Source organism: Schistocerca serialis, chromosome 8 (genome assembly GCF_023864345.2).
Source record: "Schistocerca serialis cubense isolate TAMUIC-IGC-003099 chromosome 8, iqSchSeri2.2, whole genome shotgun sequence".
NCBI lineage: Eukaryota > Metazoa > Arthropoda > Insecta > Orthoptera > Acrididae > Schistocerca > Schistocerca serialis.
Window position 1 is genome coordinate 323,385,965 of NC_064645.1, and position 26,347 is coordinate 323,412,311.

At 40.0% G+C, this 26,347-nt stretch overlaps 1 protein-coding gene across 1 annotated transcript in view; it reads right to left on the reverse strand.

Moving 5' to 3' along the window:
• LOC126416999 (cilia- and flagella-associated protein 44-like) overlaps positions 1-26,347 on the reverse strand; it is a 582,681-nt gene that overhangs the window by 54,686 nt on the left and 501,648 nt on the right. The window contains exons 22-23 of the mRNA XM_050084886.1: positions 25,922-26,099; positions 12,242-12,410 (exon numbers count right to left, since the gene is read on the reverse strand). Coding sequence (XP_049940843.1) covers positions 12,242-12,410; positions 25,922-26,099 — 347 coding nt within the window. The remainder of the gene's footprint in view (positions 1-12,241; positions 12,411-25,921; positions 26,100-26,347) is intronic.

Sequence of the window (26,347 nt, forward strand, 5' to 3'; positions counted from 1 at the left end):
CAAAAAAATATTGAGGTCCTGTACAATTTCAACATTTATATGTTCCAGTTTCCTATGTTTCATGTGCTGGAGTTGGGTGAGGTGGACCAACTGCATGCATTTGCAAGTGAGCATACTAGGCAGTGGAGGAAGTGGAGGTAAATGGGGTGGTGGTGTATTGAGTCCCATCACATTCATTTGACCTTGTCCATTGATGGCTTCTCATCCCAGGGAGGGCCGAATTCAAAGCAACTGTTGTGGTGTACAAGGTTTTCAAGCAGTCTTATTTAAATAATTGTACATACATACTGCTATGCATATCAAGTGGCTGTATGGGAAGGAACACCTACAAAAATTATTACCACACTAAATTGAAATCATGGGTACATAAAGTTGTAATCAGAAGAAAATGGTTGCTTACTTTTCCTGGACACTCTAATTAAGAAGAAAGTGAACAAAATAATTTGGCACTCAGTGCATCATAAGGAAAATATCCCAAGAAGATCCACATTGACCTCTACTTGTATGCCAAAAGCTACCATCATTAATCATAGGATCTCACTGTGCTTACCACTTTTGTGCAGCTAATCACAAACACAAACAAAACAAGCCCTCTGTTCTAGAAAGACAGAAGACAAAGCAGCAGCCTGGCATTTCTACCACATGTGATACCAGCCCATGCCAAAATTGCCAGGATACTGAGCAAGCCCTGTGTGGAGACGATTTTTCATCCTTCCTGCAAAACTAGTGAAATGCCAGTCTCTTTAAAAGAGCAGATGTAGCTACAAATAATCTGGCTTGTAAAACATTGTGTGGAGCTTGGAAGACTGTACATAGGTCAAACACAACACTACAGTTTGTGGTGATTCATGGAGTATGTGAGACATGTGCATCAAGAATACCCAGGAAAATTGGCACCAGTGAAGCACAGATTCAAAGAGTTCATACATTCATGTTTGCAGATATGAAGATGGTTTGTCACACCGGAGGACTCAGTCACCAATGAGGTAATATAAATGTATGTGTATGTGTATGTGTGTGTGTGTGTGTGTGTGTGTGTGTGTGTGTGTGTGTGTGAAGACCCAGTTTTTTAATTAATGTCGTGTGACTAGGGCCTCCCGTAAGGTAGGCCGTTCACCGGGTGCAAGTCTTTCGATTTGACGCCACGTCGGCGACCTGCACGTCTATGGGGATGAAATGATGATGATTAGGACAACACAACACCCAGTCCCTGAGTGGAGAAAATCTCTGCCCCAGCCGAGAATGGAACCTGGGCCCTTAGGATGGACATTCTGTCGCACTGACCACTCAGCTACCAGGGGCGGACTGAAGACCCAGTAAACCACAACAATGACTTCCAACTCACCTCTGCCTAGTATGAGATGACTGCACGAATCCAACTGCAATGCTCAAGAACACCAGCAAGGGGCAGAGCTGAAGAACTGCCACTGGACTCCTTCTCACCTCATATGCCAGTCTACACAACACTATCTGTCGGCTATAACCATGCGAATCACTGCTGAAGTACTGGTTATACTTTGTCTTATGCTGTCCTTTTAGTACATATTACAGTGTCAGGATGTCACTTTTGCCCCAGAATGGAATGTGTTGGGTGGTTGGATGCATTCAACCAGCGCCACGTTGCATGCAGTATCAGGAGGGTTCAGTTAATAACGAGATTGTTTATTTTGCAAGACTCTTGTACAGAGGTTGTTTACGGTGCCTAGGTGGCATGTGTTGTCATCGACGCAGTGGTTGCTACCACAGTGCCCCTGTGGCATGCTTGGCACACAACAGTGAATGTGTACACAAGGAAATGGTGCTGCCTCAGCAGAAGGACAAGGCTGGTATGGCAGCCATACTGATGTAAGGTAGGCACTTCAGGCAGCCCCTGCGGTTATATGCATTGGCCATGACTAGTAGGATCAGGGCGCATATGTCCTATGTTAAAACCAGGACCCTTAGAGTCATTTGGAATGCTGGTTGAAGTTAATATGGAGATCTCCCCTTGGTAGCAGAGTTTCTAGACCCACAACTGCTGGGTCTAGCAGCAGCTTCTAGACCAGTGGCTTGGTTGATGACGTTATAATGTATATTTGAAGCTGCTTGGCTCCTATGGGACTGTCAGTTCACATGGAGACTGTTATGACATCTGCTGGACTCAGGAGTCCTAGAACCATCTTAGTATGAATACAAGTGCTGCCAAGGGCTGAGATTTGAGTATGTATGAGGTGTAATCAAAAAGTAATGTGAATTTTTTTAATTTTGCAGGCTTTATACATTTGATTTTCAATTTTTTTATCTTGTTGGTACACATGTTCCTGATATATGCATTTTCAGCTGTTTTAAATACTTAGTTTATTGTTGACAGCAAAAAGTTCATGCACAGTTTTGATTGCTCAGGAAATTTTTACTATCAAAAAAGATGGAGCAAAGAATTTGCATTGAATTTTGTTTAAAAAATTGAATAAAGTGTAGCGCTGAATTCAAAATATTGACTGTGTCTTTTGGCAAATCTACTATGAGTAAAAAGAGTTTCTGTGTCGAATAAACATTTCAAAGAGCGTCAAGAAGACATTGAAGACAACAACTGCTCTGGATGCCCTACCATGTCAATTACTGATGGCAATGTGGAATTAGTAAAGGAAATGGTTCTGTAAAGTCACCAAATACCCATCAGTGAGATTGTTGATGATGTCAGTATATCCTGTGGCTCATGTCAAGCAAATTTTTTTAGATGTTTTGTGCATGAAACATTTAACAGTAAAGTTAGTTCCAAAATTGCTGAATTTCAACCAAAAATGATGTCGCTGAATGAAGTAAACAATGATTCAGAACTTCTGAAATAGGTTATAAAAGCTGATTAAACATAGGTATATGTACATGACATCAAAACCAAGCCCCATTCATCCCAAAGGCAACTGCCTGAAGAGCCAAGACCAAAAAAAGTTCGACAACTTCAATCACATGTAAAAGTTCTTCTCACTGTTTTCTTTGATTACAATGGGATAGCACATCATGAGTTCCTGTCTTGTGGTCATACGGTCTGCAAGGAATGTTACCTGGAAGTTATGTGGCATTTGTGTGAAGCAGTCCAAAGAAGACAGCCAGAATTGAGTAAAAGCCACTAGTGGAAATTGCATCACTATAATGCTCCCACTCAGACCTTAATGCCTGTTCATGATCTTTTTGGCAAAGAGAAAACCATTATATTGCCTTAGCAACTTTATATGCCAAATATGGCCCACTGTGACATCTAACTATCCTCAAAGCTGAAGAGAACCATGAAAGCACATCGTTTTGCACTGCTGAGGAGATAGAAACAGTATAACAAAAGGAGCTGAGCACCATAACGAAAAGTGAGTTCCAGAAGCGCTTCCAAGAGTGGAAGAAGTGCTGGCCCAAATGTATTATCTCTGAAGGAAATTGCTTTGAAAGGACAAAAGTGATTTTGATCAATAAATAAAGATTCTTGAAGAAAAACGAAAATTCCCATTACTTTTTAATCATACCTAGTAAAGTCACTCTTCCCACGTATGTTGTGACAGGTGTCTATTCCCCAGTTACGTAGGTGACAATTGAAGTGCAGTGTTGTGCTACAGCATGTGGAAATCTGTGCCATTGCTACAGCAGACTTGCTGTGTTACAGGGTGTTGTGCCAATATTATTTTAGCTCACGGCAGCAGGATTTGACGGCTCAGCTGTAGGCCTCTCAGTGGATTTTGAAGTCTGTACTGTGGTTACTTCTGTGAAACTCTTGACTCCATAGGAAGATTTGATCTTCTGAATGGTAGATTGTTGCTAAACCTTTGAATCACTTAAAATAATACATAGTATTATTGTATTTATATTCTATAACACACATTTACAAAACAAAACAAAAAAAAATACTGAACAAAAAAATTACAATAACTCAAAATTCAAAATTTTCAACAAGAGGTCCCTTTACACTTTCTGCCTCACATATAATATCTGAGCCAAAGCTTTCATCTTTTCAAATCATTTTTTGTGTCCATTTTCTAGGCAATGTTCAGCCATGACCAAGTTCTCAAGTTCCTTTTGTTTAATATGCCATGAGTACTCGGCACAATGCTCAGTAACAGAGAAACCAGTTTGACCTATGTAAATGCTACCACATTTACATGGGGCACCGTACATGCCAGGAACTCAAAGACTTCCATTAACCTTGTGTAACGTATCTCTTTTCTTGGAGGTGAGGCTGGAACACGGGCCTCAGTCCATGTCTCTTCAGCACACATCGTATTTTACTAGTAATTGCTCCACGGTGTGGAAGGAATGCAGCCAGCTTGGCCTCTTCTGTCTTTCACTGATCTTCCCTGAAAGCTTTTGCAATTTCTCCATTGCTGTAACAATTTTCTCTGAACACACACTTCAAATGCTGAAATTCAGACTCCAGGTGGTTGTCATCAGCAACAATCTTTGCCCTGTGTGCTAAGTTCTAACACAGTGAGCACTGCTTTGTTGTGTACAGGGTGGTGAAAACTATTGGCGTTCAGGTACTGGACAGTACACTTAGATTACCTGTACACTGAATGACCATCCCAGCCTTCTGCCTTCCACTCAGCTAAAATGTTCAAAACTGGAAGTTTGCTATTGCTCTCCAATTTGTCAATAAATTTAATCTTGAGATAAGGTGTCATCAGTGTACCATAGGAAGCAAAACAGATGCTACCTCACAGAGTTCTGAGCTTGCTCCTCAAAGTGCTCTATGAAAAAGTTTATGACAGCTGGAGACAGTGGAGACCCCATGGATGTACCATCCGTTATCTCATAATATTCATTCCAGTACAGGAAATACATTGATACTAAGTCATGGCAGAAGGTTTAACAATCTCAGGTAAAAACTGTTGGGCAAAAACATCCAGAGTGTATTGTACCAGAACCCCTTTTCTGATGTTGACATTGCGTCTAAATAATCAGAACACACTGCCAGCCCTAGTAGTCAGTGATTTTAACTCATAGTGATGATGGTGGAGACAACTATCGAAAGCTCAAGTGTCTTACTGAAAAGTCAAATGGCTTGTAAGCTGAAAAGATTTTATTGAAGCATGCCACAGTGAAAGTCTCAGATGGCACAAGTGTAACAACCACAATTGCGGGCCATTATTTGTATTTCCTTTCAGATTATGCTTTCCACTGTGCAGCGAATAACAACTATCACCATAGTACAGGTCAGTATTTTGTTTGGATTATTTATCTGCACAATCATGTGGGTATTAATTCTGTGATTCACCAAGAACACAGGGTGTAGCACTGGTCCAGAAAGGGAAAAATATATGTATATATTAAGCACCATGCCCCTCTGTCATGTGCAGAGTTAACATGTGAATGTGTGGAGTGGACATCTGTGATCATCTTAGGATCTACATCATTTACACACACATGCCATCCTGACATAGGTTTCATAGGTTTTCTGTGATTCCCCTAAATTGCTTCAGGCAAATGTCAGGATGGTTCCTTTGAAAGGGCATGGCTGATTTCCTTTCCCACCCTCCCCTAATCTGAGCTTGTGCACCATCTCTAATGACCTCATTGTCAACGGGACATTAAATAAATGGTGGCACAGAAAAATGGGAGCATTTCCACAATCCAATAAAACTAGAAGTTATGAAGGAAAGAAATTGCATTTGTATTAATTGAAACCTTACAACTTTGCCATTTATGAAACATTGATGGCATTTATCATTTTTTTTAAATTACATCCTTTAGATGGCATCCTACTGTATGATTATATTAATGAAATCTGCTGTTGAGGTTCCTCATTGATCACTGCAACATCTCATCTGGCCTCTGTGAATTGCATCCCAAATTCCCTGTTTCAACTCATCCAGGGTTCTTGGTTGAGTCATCTAGACTTTGTTCTTGAGGTAGCCCCACAAGAAAAAATCACAAACGGATAAATCTGGTGATCTAGTTGTCAAGCCAATGTTACTGAATCATGAGATCACATGGTTGCCAAACGATTGTCAAACATATGCCATTGATTGCCATGCAGTGCGTGATGTTACTCCATCCTGTTGGAACCAGGCTTTTTGAACATTTTGAAAGTTATTCAATGCAGGTGTAATGAAAGTTCATAACATTGCCATGTAACAATTGGCATTGACAGTTATTGTGTTTCCCCATTCATTTGCAAAAAATCTGGTCTGATAGTCCCATGTGATGAAACACCACACCATACTGTCACTTTACTAGCATGTAAAGGGTGCTCATGAACAACACTAGGATTTGTGTTTGCCCAGTACGGGATTTCTGTTTATTCAGATAACCTGTGAGATGAAAATGTGCCTCATCTGACATCCACAACTTGTTTAGAAATTCATCATCATTGTTTATTTTTGTCATCACTTGTTGACAGAGGCCTAATCATAACCAGCAATTGTTGTCCTTCAATTATTGCACCCTGTGTAGTTTGTACAGATGAAATTTTAAATCAAGATGAAAAATTCTGCAAATGCTCTCCCATGACATTCCAATCACTGCTGCTTGCTTACAAACTGAACGCTGTGGGTACTGTAAGACAGACTCGCGTACAACATCAATGTTCGCTGGAGAATGCAAACTTCTTGGCCATCCTGTTGTTTTCTTCTTGAGGGCAGATCCAGTCTCTTCAAAGTTATTAATCCAACATTTTATCACATGTTTAGACAGAGGGGCATCATCATGTCCTAAATTGTAAAAACATCAAAATTCCTTCTGCACTGCTAACAAACTATCATTGTTTTTATGAAACATTTTTATGGGTAACGCATGCTGTTGTCCATTCCACTGATCCATGATTACTGAAATGGTGGACTATTTACTCACTAACTATCATGAACCTGCAGCACTGCCACCTGCCCATGGCTGCCACTACTCATTTCAAACATTCCAGTTATTCTGTGTCACCCTGTCCTAATCTCCACCTCCCTCCTCCATTCACACACACACACACACACACACACACACACACACACACACACACACACACACACAAACAGTGTACAGCAATGGTCCAGGAGAGTACATTGTTTGCTTGTTTATTATATTACAAACTTTTAATTAAAAGCTTATTACTTATTTAGTTTTGCTTTTGCAGTTACATTCTTAAATTTCTTGCATGTTTGTGTAGCAAAGATTTCTGCTGTCTCTAATATGGATAGGGACTGTGAATGCTGTTTTCAGATGTGGGTCGAGTTGGTGACCCCTTACCCACAGCTCCAGGCAATACTGACTTTGGTCACACATCTTAGGCTGTTGCCAATGGACATCACTGTAGGGGGCCAAATGTGGCTATCCAACTGAATGTGGGTATCCAAGAAACATCCAGCACATCCACCAATTAGTCCACTACAGTGATTGGTCCAGTAATTATCCACATTGAGATTCACCCCTCACACATGATCGAGTAGGGGGTCATTTCAAGGTGCGGATGGCAGCAAAAGTTAATCTGTGGGACAGATTGAAAATCCTACCCAGTTCATCTGAAAAACTCGTTTAGGGAACTTTCTATGGCTGATAGAGCTCCTGAGCCAGATGCAGTTGCTTGCCCTGTTTCATAGGAACATATCAGTATGTGTAGAGGTTTCAACCAACAACCAGCATAAACAAATAATTGGTTCCATTTACCAGTCCTTCTGTCTCAGATGATATACTCACTGGAAGTTCAAGGAAAATTTGGATTTTGTTTTGTTTCAAACAGGTACTTAACTCATACTGTGGCAGCCGTGCTGCAAAAATGCATGAACAGACCAGAACCACACACGGCTGTCCCAAATTAGCTGTGTCAGAAATCTGTCGAAATCCATACCTGCCGACAGGCAAAATTTTGGCAACATGTGGCGCACACAGGCACACATCGGCAAAAAAGGCGACAACAGTGTGATCCGAGCTGCTGTACAGTACAGACATGTTTTTCGAGAGTCTGTAACCTCAATCCACAGACCACATGGGTTGAGCTTAACACAAGCTCCCCACAGACACGTAACGGAATTTGTTTGATGCTCTCTGTTCATTTCTACCTTCGTTTCATCACTTCCATTAAATACACCGTGCCCTGCAGTCATGAGAAAAAGTTTGTTTCATTCTGGACTTGTGTCCACTGTTCTCCTGTGCTCACACACTTGGACGACATGCTTGTCACTGAGGAGTGTACACCCTCCGAGGTCAGCATTAAAGTGGAACTGTTACACAAACACAATTATTACAATCACTGGTTAATGGTCATTGTGATTTGATTTCATTTTTGGTACTTGTTCATTTACTCGTTTGTCAGAATAAATACATTTTTGGCAAGTGTTAAAGATTACTTCAATCTATGTTTGGTATGTTGGTGAAAATACATATTTAAAGTCAGTGGTAGACCTAAAACATCATCTGAAATTCTGCTAAATGCCTTCACCAAAAATTATTATGAATAATTAGTTCAGGAGGCCACACAAAGCATAAACAGTTTCAATAACACTCTTGGCAACATGCTAGAGCTCACAGCAACAAACAACCCTTAGCAAACAGAGAGCATTGTGATGGATACAGGAATCAGTGATCACAAGGTCATTGTTGTGAGACTGGATACCATAACACACAAACCCACCAAATGCAAACACAAAATATATCTATTAAAAAAGCAAAAAAATGGCTTGTGGGTTCCTAAGAGATAGTCTCCATTCCTCATTCCTAAGAGATAGTCTCCATTCCTTCCAAACTAACTATGTAAGTGTAGGCCAGATGTGACTTGTGGGTTCATAAAAGGTAGTCTCCATTCCTTCCAACTAACTATGTAAGTGTAGACCAGATGTGGCTTAAATGCAAGGAAATAGTACTGATGACAACTGAGAGATTCATACCAAGTAAGATGATAGGAGATGGAACAGATCCCCAATGGTATACAGAAGTGGCCAGGACAATTTGCAGAAGCAACAAAAAAACATGCGAGATTTAAAAGAATGCAAAATCTCTGACTGGTAATGTTTTACAGAAGGTTAAAATTTAGCATGGACTTCAATGAAAGATGCTTTTTATAGATTCTTCAATTAAACTCTGTCCCAAAATCTGGCAAAAAATCCAAAGAGATTCTGGTTGTATGTGAAGTAAGCCAATGCCAATACACACTCCATACCTTCACTGTATGACAGCAATAATATTACTGAGGACAGTTCCACTACATCAGAGTTATTATTTGTGGTTTTCTGAAATTCTTTCATCAAAGAAAATGCCATAAAGTTCTAGAATTCAAGTCAGTAACAGTTGCCAAAATGAGTATCTTAGAAGTAGTTACCCTCAGCACAGCAAGGCAACTTAAGTAACTTAATAAAGGCAAGTCTTCTATCCCAGACTCTTTATCAATTTGGCTCTTTTTGGAGTACACTCACATATTAGCTCTATATTTAACAATCATATAGAACCACTTGTTCAATGAAAATTTATACTTAAGGACTGGAAAGTCACACAGGTCACATCAATAAGGAAGAAAGGAAATACAAGTAAGCCACTTCATGATAGACTGTTATCATTGACATCAATTTTCAGTAAGATTTTGGAACCTATGCTGTGTTTGAACATTGTGAAATATCTTAAAGAAAATTATCTATTGACACATAGCATGGATTCACAAAATATAATTCTTGTAAAAACAACAGGGGATTCCAAGTTCAATCCTTATTTCTAGATTTTGAGAAGGATTTTGACAGATGGTTCTTCACAAGCAGCTTCCAATCAAATTGCATGCCTATTGAGTAGCATCTCAGTTATTTGACTAGGTTTAAGATATCATGTCATAAAGGACACAATTTGTAGTAGTTGGTGTATTCTGTGAAACAGAAGTGAAATCTGGTGTTTCCCAAAGAAATATTATAGGCCCTTTGCTGTTTCTAAAGTATGTAAATGGTACAGGAGACAATGTGAATAGACCCCTTAGGTTGTTTGTAGATAATGCTGCCATTTACCACCCGGTGAGGTCATAAAAGGATTAATATGAATTACAAAAAGATTTAAACACAATACCTACAATGTAGGAAAAGACGAATTGCTACTTACTCAGTAAAGAGAGACACACCATTCACACACATAGGCAAGCAGACCTCATGTGCACATGACCTCCAACTCCAGCATTCTGGCCTGAGATGCTGGAGTTGGTGGTCATGTGTGCATGAAGTGTGCCTGCTCAAGTGTGTGAATTGTGTGTGTCTCTCTCAGTTGATGAAGGTGGTGGCTGAAAGCTGTATGTAAGTCTCTTTTAATTGTGCCTGTCTGCAAGTTAACATGTCCTCCTTATGGTAAGTAGCAAATCTGTCTTTTCCTACATTGCTGATATTCCTACCTGGAGTTTCCATTGTTAGACACAATATATGTATGCTGCAAAAAGTGGCAATTGACTCTAAACAATAAAAAGTATGGGATCCCCCACATTGTTGTTGTGGTCTTCAGTCCTGAGACTGGTTTGATGCAGCTCTCCATGCTACTCTATCCTGTGCAAGCTGCTTCATCTCCCAGTACCTACTGCAACCTACATCCTTCTGAATCTGCTTAGTGTATTCATCTCTCGGTCTCCCTCTACGATTTTTACCCTCCACGCTGCCCTCCAATACTAAATTGGTGATCCCTTGATGCCTCAGAACATGTCCTACCAACTGATCCCTTCTTCTGGTCAAGTTGTGCCACAAACTTCTCTTCTCCACAATCCTATTCAATACTTCCTCATTAGTTACGTGATTTACCCATCTAATCTTCAGCATTCTTCTGTAGCACCACATTTTGAAAGCTTCTATTCTCTTCTTGTCCAAACTATTTATCGTCCATGTTTCACTTCCATACATGGCTACACTCCATACAAATACTTTCAGAAACGACTTCCTGATACTTAAATCTATACTCGATGTTAACAAATTTCTCTTCTTCAGAAACGATTTCCTTGCCATTGTCAGTCTACATTTTATATCCTCTCTACTTTGACCAACATCAGTTATTTTGCTCCCCAAATAGCAAAACTCCTTTACTACTTTAAGTGTCTCATTTCCTAATCTAATTCCCTCAGCATCACCCGACTTAATTCGACAACATTCCATCCACATGAGTACTAAAAAGAAACAATTAAATTTTGGTTACACAATAAATAAAAAAATTTTAAGGTTGTTGCTTCAGCTCCATACCTAGGGATTATGGTTATGAACAACTTAAACTGGAACCATCATGTAGAAAATCTTGTTGGGAAGGAGAACCAGGGACTGTGTTTTATTGGTAGAACATGCAGGAGATTCACCAGATCTGCTAAAGAGACTGCCTACACCACACTTGTCCCTGTTCTGCTAAAGTATTGCTGCATTTTATGGGATCCTTACCAAATAGGACTGATGGAGGACATTGAAAAAGTTCAAGCAAGGGTAGCTTGTATTACCATAAACAGAGAAGAGAGCATCACAGATATGATGAGTGAGTTGGGGCGGTAATCATTAAAGCAAACATATTTTTCAGTAAGCGAGATGTTTTCACAAAATTCCAGTCATCAGCTTCCTCCTCTGAGTGCAAAAATGCCTACATGTGGAGAAATGTACATCATAACAAAATAAGGAAATAAGAGCTTGCATGGAAAGATCTAGGTTTTCGCTTTTCCGTCACACTGTTCAAGAGTGGAACGGTCACGGAAAGAAGACACTTAAAGAAGACCCTCTACAAAGCACTTGGATGAGAATTGCAGAGTAGTGATGTAGATGTAGAAGTCTTCATTCACAAGTCCAATCTGATATTTTATAAGCTCATATTTATCTACTAAGCAACAGTGTCGAACAGTATCACAAGTCCCCATGGAATATGGTATTAACTTGGGTGCAGCTATCTATTGCCTTCTGGGTCTCATGGATAGAGTGAGCTGCATAACACAATGAATAAATAAGTTTCACCATTTTTTCAATCAATGTTGTAAAGGAGATTTTCACTAATCAAAAATTTCTATAACATGTGAAATAATTTGTGTCAGCATTATAGGACTACAGTAATGTACATTTGACCAACAACTCTTCTAGATGACCAGAATGACCTGTGATATTACCAACATTTTGAGAGACATCACTGCTCCAGTAACCTGTGATAAAATATTGCTACATGGGAAGTTTCCTTTTTTTAAAAAAAAAAAAAAAGAAAAAGAAAAAAAAGAAAAAAAAGCAACACTTTTTGACTCCACAGGTCAAAGAGAGAAAATATACATGTTTTCTGATGATTTATGCCTTACATTTAAGTACAGAAAGTTCAGTTAAATTTGATATCCTACCTCTTTGCACGAAGCTGAAATGCCAGGTCATAATTATTTCTGTTACATCCTTCAGGACAAATTGTTTCATCAAGTTTTATAGGTCCTATTTCTCCTGATTCTATACTTCCGAGGTCTTCATCCTCATCTTCAGAGCTTTCTTCTGAAGTTGATGACTCTTCATCAGATTCTGTGAAATATTGGGTGTTTTCATTACTGGTATGGTTTTACATTAAAAAATAATATAATATAATATTATAATAATATAATATAATATATAAAATAATATATTAAAAAATAAAAAATAAGTATTGGACTACAATGTGCTTATTATGTAGTCTACTTATTATTTGTTGTACACACACACACACACACACACACACACACACACACACACACACACACACACCAGTGATGCAGTCTATTTCATTGTAAAATGATCGATATCTGATAAAGATACTTTATATTTTGGTACATATTTGACAGATAAAAAACACATTAAAGCATCATGACAGTATTTGATAAATTGCTCAGTTATACACTTATCACTGAAGAGTAATGCCTTCCAGTAATAACTAATGCAATAGCCTGACAAATATTGTCTTAAAATTTAGTTTAGTTCTGCTACAACTGTAAGCACTCATAGTTGCTATCTGTCGCTAAGAAAGAGCATCTCAGTTCATTAATTTATGTATGACTCATCCCACATATCCAAAATCGTGATCCCATTTTCACAGCGCTCAGGATCAAAATTATACACATGGCAGGGGACTTAAACTAATTACTTTCTGACAAGGAACTAATGGTTGAAAATAAATATTTATGTTTTTACTGGCATAAAAACTAACATCTTTTACCAAAATCTTAGATTCACAGCTATTGCTCAAATCTGCTCAATTTCATCTATCTGCGACTTGGAAACAATCAAAGCTGCATACCTTGGATATTTCCATTCACTCATAAAATACTTCACCATGTTCTCAGAAAACCAGTCCTGAGCAAATAAAGACTTCATTGCACAGAAGAGAGTCAAAGAACATTCAAACAGGTGCTGGAAGGTTTCTTGGGGAATGTCAGCTGATTCTTCATGGAGTGCTGCACTGAGGAGAGGTATCGATGTCAGTCAGCGAGGCCTGACATGAAGCTGGTGTTCCAAAACATCCCACAGGTGTTCTACAGGATTCAGGTCAGGACTCTGTGCAGGCCAGTCCATTAGAGGGATGTTATTGTCGTGTAACCACTCTGCCACAGGCCATCCACTATGTACACACTCTGCCAGACGATGTTCCCCGGGCATTCGTTACACTCACACCCTGCCGTCACATTGTGTACCATGATTGCCACCCCACACAATTTTTCCACTGTACAGTCATCCAATGTTTACACTCCTTACACCAAGTGAGGCATCATTTGGCATTTACTGGCTTGATGTGTGGCTTATGAGCAGCTGCTCGACCATGAAATCCAAGTTTTCTCACCTCCTGCCTAAGTGTTATACTACTTGCAGTGGATCCTGATGCAATTTGGAATTTGTGCGTGATGGTCTGGATAGATGTCTGCCTGTTTGCCTATTACACATTACAACCCTCTTCAACTGTCAGCGGTCTCTGTCAGTCAACAGAGGAGGTTGGCCTGTACGCTTTTGTACTGTACATGCCCCTTCATGTTTCCACTTCACTATCACATCAGAAACAATGCACCTAGGGATGTTTAGGAGTGTGGAAACTCACGTACAGACGTATGACACAAGTGACACACAATCACCTGACCACATTCAAAGTCCATGAGTTCTGCACACCCCCATTCTGATCTCTCACAATGTCTAACGACTATTAAGGTCGCTGATATGGAGTACCTGGCATTAGGTGGCGGCACAATGCACCTAATATGAAAAACTTATGTTTTGGGGGGTGTCCGGATACTTTTGATCTCATAGAATATTTGACCATAAAAGTGTTACATAAACATTGGATAAGCCACTAAACTTTTTCTGGTTAAAATCAATATAAGTAAGTCACAACATGTTCTCCTTATCTGACACACATCAATGAAGAACTATGGTACACTACAGTTACAGATACAATGAAGAGTGGGAACATAAGGCAAAAACTGCCTCACACAAATCTATTTGCATAAAATTTGAAATTAAAATGAATTTGTACTGTTGTTGTTGTGGTCTTCAGTCCTGAGACTGGTTTGATGCAGCTCTCCATGCTACTCTATCCTGTGCAAGATTCTTCATCTCCCAGTACCTACTGCAACCTACATCCTTCTGAATCTGCTTAGTGTATTCATCTCTTGGTCTCCCTCTACGATTTCTACCCTCCACGCTGCCCTCCAATACTAAATTGGTGATCCCTCGATGTCTCAGAACATGTCCTACCAACCGGTTCCTTCTTCTAGTCAAGTTGTGCCACAAGCTCCTCTTCTCCCCAATTCTATTCAATACCTCCTCATTAGTTATGTGATCTACCCATCCAATCTTCAGCATTCTTCTGTAGCACCACATTTCGAAAGCTTCTATTCTCTTCTTGTCCAAACTATTTATCGTCCATGTTTCACTTCCATACATGGCTACACTCCATACAAATACTTTCAGAAACGACTTCCTGACATTTAAATCTGTACTCGATGTTAACAAATTTCTCTTCTTCAGAAACGCTTTCCTTGCCACTGCCAATCTACATTTTATATCCTCTCTACTTCGACCATCATCAGTTATTTTGTTCCCCAAATAGCAAAACTCCTTTACTACTTTCAGTGTCTCATTTCCTAATCTAATTCCTTCAGCATCACCTGACTTAATTCGACTACATTCCATTATCCCTGTTTTGCTTTTGTTGATGTTCATTTTATACCCTACTTCCAAGTCCTTTGCTGTCTCTGACAGAATTACAATGTCATCGGTGAACCTCAAAGTTTTTATTTCTTCTCCATGGATTTTAATACCTACTCTGAACTTTTCTTTTGTTTCCTTTATTGCTTGTTCAATATACAGATTGAATAACATCGGGGATAGGCTACAACCCTGTCTCACTCCCTTCCCAACCACTGCTTCCCTTTCATACCCCTCGACTCTAATAACTGCCATCTGATTTCTGTACAAATTGTAAATAGCCTTTCGCTACCTGTATTTTACCCCTGCCACCTTCAGAATTAGAAAGAGAGTATTCCAATCAACATTGTCAAAAGCTTTCTCTAAGTCTACAAATGCTAGAAACGTAGGTTTGCCTTTCCTTAATCTTCCTTCTAAGATAAGTTGTAGGGTCAGTATTGCCTCACGTGTTCCAACATTTCTACGGAATCCAAACTGATCTTCCCCGAGGTCGGCTTCTATCAGTTTTTCCATTCATCTGTAAAGAATTTGCGTTAGTATTTTGCAGCTGTGACTTATTAAACTGATAGTTCGGTAATTTTCACATCTGTCAACACCTGCTTTTTTGGGATTGGAATTATTATATTCTTCTTGAAGTCTGTCTCATAAATCTTGCTCACCAGATGGTACAGTTTTGTCAGGACTGGCTCTCCCAAGGCCGTCAGTAGTTCTAATGGAATGTTGTCTACTCCGGGGGCCTTGTTTCGACTCAGGTCCTTCAGAGCTCTGTGAAACTCTTCACGCAGTATCATATCTCCCATTTCATCTTCATCTACATCCTCTTCCATTTCCATAATATTGTCCTCAAGTACATCGCCCTTGTATAGACCCTCTATATACTCCTTCCACCTTTCTGCTATCCCTTCTTTGTACTATATTTTTGTACTATATTTATGATATTCACCTGGTTATTTAGCATTTATGTAGGCAGTATAAAAATGCAATTTAAATCTAATAATATCATTGGCAAAAGAGAAAAGAACTGTCTTACTTCACTCAAATATTTCTGACAGATAATTCGTAACAGATACTGTAAACGTCAATCAACCATGCTCGTTGATGAACTATGGTTAGCCAACAGGACATAGGGAAAGGAACCTACCATAGACAACATGCATTTATAGGCTGCACACTCGTTATCAAATTTTCACATCCTATATGCTCCATTCAAAAGAACACACACTGATGTTAATTTATAATTCTAAACAATACTCTGCCTGGAGGCTGGATGAAGCTGCTTCAAAGTAGAAGTCTTTTTCTTCTCATCATCCATGCAGCCTCTTTCCACATGCTGCTCACTCATAGCACTTTTGACTGGATTTAGGTTCTTCTTTGTGGTTCACTATCTGCTAACTTGCTACAGAGCCTTGAGTGTCATCCTTACATCCTTTTGACAGACAAATAACAAGCATCTAAGGTTATTTGGTCCAACTATAAGCACTAGTCTGAGATATGTTCATATATCTTGCTTCCACCTAGCCTCTTTCTAATTGCATGCAGTTCTAAATTAGCATGTACATTACTCATGACGTCTGCCTTCTTCTTTAGCACTTAAACACCTTTCTACCACAAAGGGCCTCCCCGCCACATATTTTTCAGACTCCGCTTTACATAAGATTCACTATCTATTATCCTTCTCACCATGTATCAGTTAAACTATCTTGCAAAGTAAGTAACATAAATATGTCTGCAGTAAGTAATTCTACCCTATTTGTGGCCATTTAATTCAACTCAGTTTGAAATTTTATAAATTACAAACAGTACCTCTTCCAATGTCTGCTATAAACTATACTGAAATAGTATGCTTTATTGTACAGATAAGAAAATTTCATCTTCTGGAGTTGAATTTATTTGTAGACTTATTAACTAAATGGAATACGTTTTTAGCTTTGATTTACAAACTTAGTTATAGCTGTATGACTTAGGTTTCACGTTATAAGTGCATTTTCTGGTACATATCTGTTCCCAAAGATGAGAATCAAGCAAAGGTAAACATGTCAACTTTTGAAAATATTGATTCTTGTCTTATACTGTAAAATTTATCTCTGGTCACAATTTTGACAAAACTGCATATGGATTTACAATGTTTACTAGGACAGAATTACAATAACTATGACTAAAATGTAATGGAGTGGATCTACACATAGGAATGGAATTTTGGTACATGAAAGAAGGTTTTTTTCTGTGTAGGGGTTGCAGTATTGTCTAAGAGGAGCAAATAATAGAAATGAGTTTGTCCATTCAGTAATAAATGTAGGGATACACAAATCTGTTTCTTAATTTCTATAATTTCTAACTGAGTGAGCTTTCTTCCTTTTCCCCCTATATGTAGGACTTCTATATCTATGAAGCATTTGCAGTTTTCATTTATGCAATATTTGGCAAAGGACAAACCTGGCTTCTTTAACCGCCAACTTCTATGGTGTTCTATGAGCCTAGTGCAGATTGGCCTCCAAGTCTGTCCAATATAGCAACATTGACTGCAGATTATCTTATAAAACCCACTGCTAGTACTTTATCTTTTGAATTGAAGAGACATGACATCAGTGGTCTGGTATATTAACTTGCGCCCGCACTAGGTAAAGAACTTCATAAAATTTTTCAAATTGATGCCCCACTATGTGATTTAGAAGAACACCTCCTCCACAAAATTTTTGTGGAAGTGGGAAGTAATGAAAGGTGCCACAACCCTTCACCTTGGCTCTTTTCATTTCTTCTTCTTTAATTATGCGATTGGATGGGAGCTGAATTAGTTTAACAGAAGTCATGAGATCACAGCGATTGTAAGAGCTGAGTTCTTGTCTCTTCTTAACCTTCTGTAATCTAACATGGTACTGGGTATATCAATTTGTTTTCTGTGTAAGCTTCAGAATAGAGGATTGCTGTGCAGGTATATGAAAGTCACCATGTTGGTGAGAGGGGGCTGGGGGGGGGGGGGGGGGGGGGGGGGGGGTGAAAGGTACTTTGCCAAATGGTGAGCAGCTGGACAAGCTATCGTCTAGTTTATAGCATGGTCTGCAGAATGACCAAGATAAAAGCCTTTATTTCAGGAGACAGAACTCTGTCAGCAGAAACAATTATGCCATCAGTTGGTGTAACTTTTGAGGGGATTGGTCAATGGGTTTTGTTGATGAGAAGGGAGGAGCAAGCCGTCTTTTAGAGACAGAAAATATCAGATGTGGACATGTCGCACTCAGGAGACGCTGGGAAGAGTTGCGGCTGTGCTTTCAAGTAGCAAAGTCATCTGGAATCCAATATTTGAAAACCCAGCTGCTTGATCACAACACTGAACTTCCAACCAGAGAGCCATGGTGTCTCCAATCTGCTCACATTACATTTAAGATTATGGTAAGCATCACTTACAGCTCTGGCATATTAGGACAAACCAGAGATTTTATTTTAAATTCATGATAGGTTTTACTGTCACATATTTTTAGTGCTTCCTCAGAGCTTTGGGATTCTTAGGTTCTGTTTCAGACAAACAATCACTGTGATTGTCATAGTCAGGTTACAATCATTTCACAGTGTCATGTGCAAGATTATTAACCAACTCCACCTCACCTGGTAACTTTGACAACTCAGAGTTTTAGTTTGCAGCTCTCATCAGAAGGTACATCACAGCAAAGTTCATATTCACATAATTGTCTTACTGCTTTGTAATTCCAAATGTATTTTGTAATAAACCATAGAGTACACTTAACTTTGAGTTTATTATCACAATCAGTCCTTTCTGTGACAAATATTATGTCAATTCCTCCACCTTCAGATTCAGTGCTAGAGCCTAAATAACTGATATTGTTAATAAATCTGCTGGACACATTAAATTCAGCAATGAATCTCAGGATGGGCCTGATTCTTGATTAATGCAGATTCAGTTAAATTTCGCTTACACAAAAATGGTGTTTTTCAGTTGGAATCACAGTTCTCATTAAATGCCACTATACAAGTGGTTTCTGTAGCTGTTCCACGAGTTGCTGGAGCATGGCGTCTATGGGCCATTGAAAACCTTTTACCTCATCACCAATTATAGGTAAAGGATTCTGACAGGACTGGAAACAACTCAAGAACCAACAGAACAGTCAAGAGCATCAATAGTGAGTCGCTTGAGTAAACAGGTGAACAGCAACAAGAAAAGCACACGCAAGAGAGACAGCACTGCAGACTAACAAGTCCATTGAATAAATTAAGATCAAAAATAGAAGATGGAAAGAATCTACAGCTGGAACAATGATATGGTGGAAGGTCAGTGCCAGAGGGCAGTGAAATCATGACTGGCTGACAGCTGCTGCACTACTTGTCTAAAGGGTAACCATGAGCAATGGAAAATGGAAATGAGCGTTTGGCGTCATTGGCCGGGAGGCCCCTTACAGAACAGGTCCACCCACCTTAGTGCAGGTGTTATTACATTCAACGCCACATTAGGTGACCTGCATGCCAGATGCAGATGAAATGATGATGAAGACAACACAACACCCAGACCCTGAGCGGAGAAAATCTCCGACCCAGCCAGGAATCTAACCCGGGCCCATAGGGCGGCAATCCATCATGCTGACCACTCAGCTATTGGGGCGGACACCTTGAGCAATGATAGGTCAGCAGAGTGACTGTGGCTCCATATCAAGTGCTGCAGCAGTGACAGCATTGCTCACAGATTACAGCAGTGCAGTCTAGTGGCTGTCATTGAGGTCCAAGTCCATGCCTTCTGGTAGGTGTTACTGTGTCAGGATACCAGATTAAGGACTGGTCAATGGGATATAGATGTTGTGTATTTGTTGGAGTAAACAGAAAACTGAAATCCACTGAGGCAGATATTGCATCTGCATGCATAATTGTTTGGACAAGGCTAAATATCACTGGTAGGCATAAACTTATGACTCAATCTTCCTACTGACCACCAGACTCACACCAAGATAAAACCAAAAACTTGTGTTAAAATACAGTTCACTAATATGTTGGTTCACCAATCACACTGTGATTATTGAAAAACACTTTAATCATCCAAGAATTAACTAGAATAATTACAGTCCCATAAGTAGTGGGTGTGGCAAGTCGGGTGATGCTGCGGGAATTAGATTAGGAAATGTGACACTTGAAGTAGTAAAGGAGTTTTGCTATTTGGGAAGCAAAATAACTGATGATGGTCGAAGTAGAGAGGATATAAAATGTAGACTGGCAATGGCAAGGAAAGCGTTTCTGAAGAAGAGAAATTTGTTAACATCGAGTACAGATTTAAATGTCAGGAAGTTGTTTCTGAAAGTATTTGTATGGAGTGTAGCCATGTATGGAAGTGAAACATGGACGATAAATAGTTTGGACAAGAAGAGAATAGAAGCTTTCAAAATGTGGTGCTACAGAAGAATGCTGAAGATTAGGTGGGTAGATCATATAACTAATGAGGAGGTATTGAATAGAATTGGGGAGAAGAGGAGTTTGTGGCACAACTTAACTAGAAGAAGGGATCGGTTGGTAGGACATGTTCTGAGGCATCAAGGGATCACCAATTTAGTACTGGAGGGCAGCGTGGAGGGTAAAAATCATAGAGGGAGACCAGACCAAGAGAAGAATACACTAAGCAGATTCGGAAGGATGTAGGTTGCAGTAGGTACTGGGAGATGAAGAAGCTTGCACAGGATAGAGTAGCATGGAGAGCTGCATCAAACCAGTCTCAGGACTGAAGACCACAACAACAACAACAACAACTTGAAACATTTAGTTCTGGGCAGGAGTATGTGCAGGAACTGTCACTTAAACTTAGCAAAATAGTTGACTAGGCATCAGTGGCAAATACAGAAAAACCTCAAGGAGGGGGCGCGAAATATATCTTGAGCTACCTTTACTTTTATTGTAATAAAAAGTGATCAACTCACATGAAAAGTTTAAGAAAGTTATATTTAAACTGATTATACATACTGGTGAATTGGTTAATTACATCATCAACAGGACAATCAATGTCAGGGTGAGTATTCAACAGAGTTAAGCCATTAAGTCGATTCTCCTTCACTGTTGACCTCAGTCATGTCTTTGTATGCCGCAATGTTGAAAAATTTCTTTCCACTGTAACAGGAGATGCAGGCAGACAAGCAAATATTTTGTACAGCATGTGCAAAGTAAGACAGTAAGATCTATAACAGACAGACAACACTTGCATAACAGAATTATGATCATTACAGGTGTTTATGTTCGTTTGCTTGTATTGAAGAATCTCTCCCATTAGTCTCTTTTTAATCACAAAGAGCGATTCTTCTTCAAAGAACAGTAGTTCAGTTAAGCACTAATTCAATTTAAGTGCCAGATCATTACTGTCATGTTTCAGTAGTTGTGAGGGCATAAGTATGTTGAATTTTAAATGATAAATATTTTCTTCAGCAAAACATTCTCTCATACCAGTTGTAACATGGTCCAGTGTTGGAATAAAAACTGTTTTTTCCAATATGTCATAGTATCATCATTATGAATGCAGTTTTCCCTGTGTCTCTGTCTACCTGAAAGATGAGGAACACACATCTCCATGTCTAACTCTTCCATAACTGCCTTCACCTCCTCAACAATATGAGCAAAGTGGCTATCAGCATTAGCTCTCATGCCGCCGTACACCTTGAGTATCAAATCTAATTTTGCTTTTACCATCGTGACATCCGGCTAGGGTCTAGTAAGATTTTGCTGACTGGAAATGTTATGCTCATAATGTCAATCCATGTAAACACAGTGATGATAAACTCTCAAGGAAGGAAGGAAGATATTGGCTTTGGTAGCCGTTGTTCTACGCTTCCAACACAGAATTTCTTTGAGAACTTTGCAAACTGTTCTGAGATCAGCTGTGAATTGAATAATAGCATCATGGCGCTCAACCCATCTCATCTGATAATGTGACTACTCCATAACTCGATTCAGTCAAGTCGAAAGAAACAAACAAATACCATGCGGGCTGACTGGTGGGGGTGGCACGGGTGGCAATGCGGGCACTCCTTCAAGGTGGCGCATGCACCCCACATGTCCTCCATATGTATCTGCCACTCCTAGGCACTGGATAGATATGTACGTAGTAGATAGTTTCAGATCAGAGGGACCCTCCATGGTAAAAAAAACAATGCAAAGATACTTCAAAAGAAACAACAAGTGTTAAACAAAGTTTAGGACTATATAGTTGCTAAATGAAATACAGTCAAAAGTGTGATAAGTGAAGCTGTCAATGACTATTAGAGTAAAATCTTATTAGCAGTATCGTGTCTGCAACAGACACCGTGTAAATTCTGTAGCTGTGATACATATTATGTAAAGTTACAGCATCATCAGTGTGGTTTTAATTTCTTTCTTTGTTTCTTTCTTTGAGGGTTCCTGCATTGAAAAAGGAAAAAAAAAGAAAAACACTCATAATACTGTTACTTCAGTCAAACTTGTCTAGGTGAAAGAGAAGAAAAAATTGTGTTTGCTCAAGACAGAACCAGAAACTATTCAAAAACAAATTTATTGAATTCAGCATTTATGATTTTGCTTTGCTACCCTCAACTTCAATTCCTGTGTCACCCATGAGTATCTAGGCACTAACTTTAATGCCACTGAAAGCCTTTCCATATGACCAAAACTTATTTGGGTTCCGTGGGAGGTAATCCAATAAGATTTTATTATGTAAATTCAGGGTGGAAGGGGAGAAAGGAAAGGAATAGGGAAGGAAATAATGTTATCAGCTGCATCACGGTTTTATGCAGAATCAGCAGTGCTGAATGAAAGTGTGTCCCAGACCAGGACTCAAACCTGGGATCTCCTGCAAACTAGGCAATGCATTGATCACTGCACCATCTGGACACAGTGATTATCACAAATGTGTGGACTATCTTGGCTCACTCCCTGCTCCAGGCTGCCTCGAATCCCCACCTAGTGCCACCTGTCTACAGTCTCTGTCAGTGTCTTCCATGCTTGCTAATTTTAGAATCACACAAGACGTTGAACAAAAGCTACATACGCACAGAAGAGTGTGGATTCATTGCCCATCAAGGCAAATCAATTACAGGAATGCATGGTGAAACAACAGACACCATGCGAAATTCACAGCTGTGATACATACACTCCTGGAAATGGAAAAAAGAACACATTGACAACGGTGTGTCAGACCCACCATACTTGCTCCGGACACTGCGAGAGGGCTGTACAAGCAATGATCACACGCACGGCACAGCGGACACACCAGGAACCGCGGTGTTGGCCGTCGAATGGCGCTAGCTGTGCAGCATCTGTGCACCGCCGCCGTCAGTGTCAGCCAGTTTGCCGTGGCATACGGAGCTCCATCGCAGTCTTTAACACTGGTAGCATGCCGCGACAGCGTGGACGTGAACCGTATGTGCAGTTGACGGACTTTGAGCGAGGGCGTATAGTGGGCATGCGGGAGGCCGGGTGGACGTACCACCGAATTGCTCAACACATGGGGCGTGAGGTCTCCACAGTACATCGATGTTGTCGCCAGTGGTCGGCGGAAGGTGCACGTGCCCGTCGACCTGGGACCGGTCCGCAGCAACGCACGGATGCACGCCCTACGCAGTGCCGTAGGGGACCGCACCGCCACTTCCCAGAAAATTAGGGACACTGTTGCTCCTGGGGTATCGGCGAGGACCATTCCCAACTGTCTCCATGAAGCTGGGCTACGGTCCCGCACACCGTTAGGCCGTCTTCCGCTCACACCCCAACATCGTGCAGCCCGCCTCCAGTGGTGTCACGACAGGCGTGAATGGAGGGACGAATGGAGACGTGTCGTCTTCAGCGATGAGAGTCGCTTCTGCCTTGGTGCCATTGATGGTCGTATGCGTGTTTGGCACCGTGCAGGTGAGCGCCACAATCAGGACTGCATACGACCGAGGCACACAGGGCCAACACCCGGCATCATGGTGTGGGGAGCGATCTCCTACACTGGCTGTACACCACTGGTGATCGTCGAGGGGACACTGAATAGTGCACGGTACATCCAAACCGTCATCGAACCCATCGTTCTACCATTCCTAGACCGGCAAGGGAACTTGCTGTTCCAACAGGACAATGCACGTCCGCATGTATCCCGTGCCACCCAACGTGCTCTAGAAGGTGTAAGTCAACTACCCTGGCCAGCAAGATCTCCGGATCTGTCCCCCATTGAGCATGTTTGGGACTGGATGAAGCGTCGTCTCACGCGGTCTGCACGTCCAGCACGAATGCTGGTCCAACTGAGGCGCCAGGTGGAAATGGTATGGCAAGCCGTTCCACAGGACTACATCCAGCTTCTCTACGATCGTCTCCATGGGAGAATAGCAGCCTGCATTGCTGCGAAAGGTGGATATACACTGTACTAGTGCCGACATTGTGCATGCTCTGTTGCCTGTGTCTATGTGCCTGTGGTTCTGTCAGTGTGATCATGTGATGTATCTGACCCCAGGAATGTGTCAATAAAGTTTCCCTTTCCTGGGACAATGAATTCACGGTGTTCTTATTTCAATTTCCAGGAGTGTATTTTGTAAAACGATATCAGCTGCGTTGTGCCTTTATGCAGAATCAGTGGCACTAAGTGACAATGTATGCCAGACTGGGACCCAAACCCAGGATTTACTGCTTACTTACTTATTTTTGTAGTGGAAAGTTTTTCCCTTTCTATCACGTTTTACTCAGCTTCCTTGTACTAATGAACATGACAGGTAATAGTTGTTTAGCAGCAGGTATGGTCAGACTCTGAATGAGCACCTTTAGTTAGCTGGAATGTTTTCCATACGCAGCCTATATGCCAGTTCATCTCTCAGTGATGAAGCTAAAAAGTGGAATTTCTTGCCAAATTTTGATACCCTTAGTTATCATGCTTCATCACCCAATTTGGGATTTAATATATATTAAAATAAAAGTGGTTTTAGTATATTATTCGTTTGAAGATGTCATGGCTCCGATTACCCTCCCCTTGGATCTGCACATGCCTCTACATACCATCCCCAGTGAGACAGCAAAGACAAGATGAAACTACCATTACAGTGCACTCTGATGCATTTAAGCAGTCATTCATCCCACACTCCATATGCAGATAGTATGGGAAGACATCTAAATGCGTGGTATAACAAAGAGAGAGGAGAGAGGGTAGAAGTAATTCCCACAATTATCTGTATAAATAGATTAGCTCTAGTTGTAATTGGTTGTTAACACACTTTACAGAAGTAGTTTGAAGAGGTTGTTTCTGCCTGTTACCATACGACTTGATAAATTCCACATCAATGAAGGCTTTTTTTTTCAGGCTTATGTATGAATGAATGCCATGTTCTTCGTGATGAATGGAATGGATAAATGAATGTCATTTTCCACTTTGATCTTGAGGAAAATGTTTCTATTTACAACAAATGCAACAATTTTATGGTGGATAATTCAGTAAATAACTTACTATGATCATGCTATGTTCATACTGACAACTATATTAAAGCAGAGCATGGAGAACGTGCTAACTAATGGGTTATATGATAGCACATAACGTCAGCTACACAGACCAATTTTAAACTCATTCTTCTTTGTTCTTTAACCTGACACTAAATTCATGCAGTTTCACAAGTTTTAAAATGAGAAAGACTAGTGAAACAATCCTACACAAAAACATTGGCATTTCTTGTATCATAACTGTTACATGTAAATTGACAAGAGAAACAAGAAATGAAACATACACGCAATAACTCAGCTACTGATGTCAAGAATGCATCTAACTGAAATCCTCAAAGTTAGTACAATGCACACCAGGTAAGATTTGTAGAGCTAATCAGCATTTTTTAAACTTAATGATGATGTATTTAAAATAAAAACCCAAAATGCTTTATGATAGAGGAAATTGAATAACTCACCATCATCTTCTTTGACCTTTGGTGCTTTGTATTTCTTCTTGTATATCTTTCTAAGGAAATCTGCAAATGGTTCATCAACTAGTGCCTCATTGAGAGTGGACAATAATTGAGCCTCTTTTTCCATTAAGTTATCGATCTCCTTCTTCCGAAAATCAATATTTGTTTGTAGCTGTTGTATCTGGGGATATGATGAAGGTAATATATGAATTCCTTTCCAGCTTATGTATACTTTTCAGAAATAGAAATTATTTACAAAGTTACATTTATGTTTAGAATAATTAGAATTTTAGCTTCAATAGAGGATGGGGAAAGATACTTCTCAAAACTAATCTGCCACACACTAAAACCCTGCACAAAACTGAGATAATATTTACAAACAATTAATGTGTGATAACTTTAAACTGAATGTTTTTATCACCTTGGTAT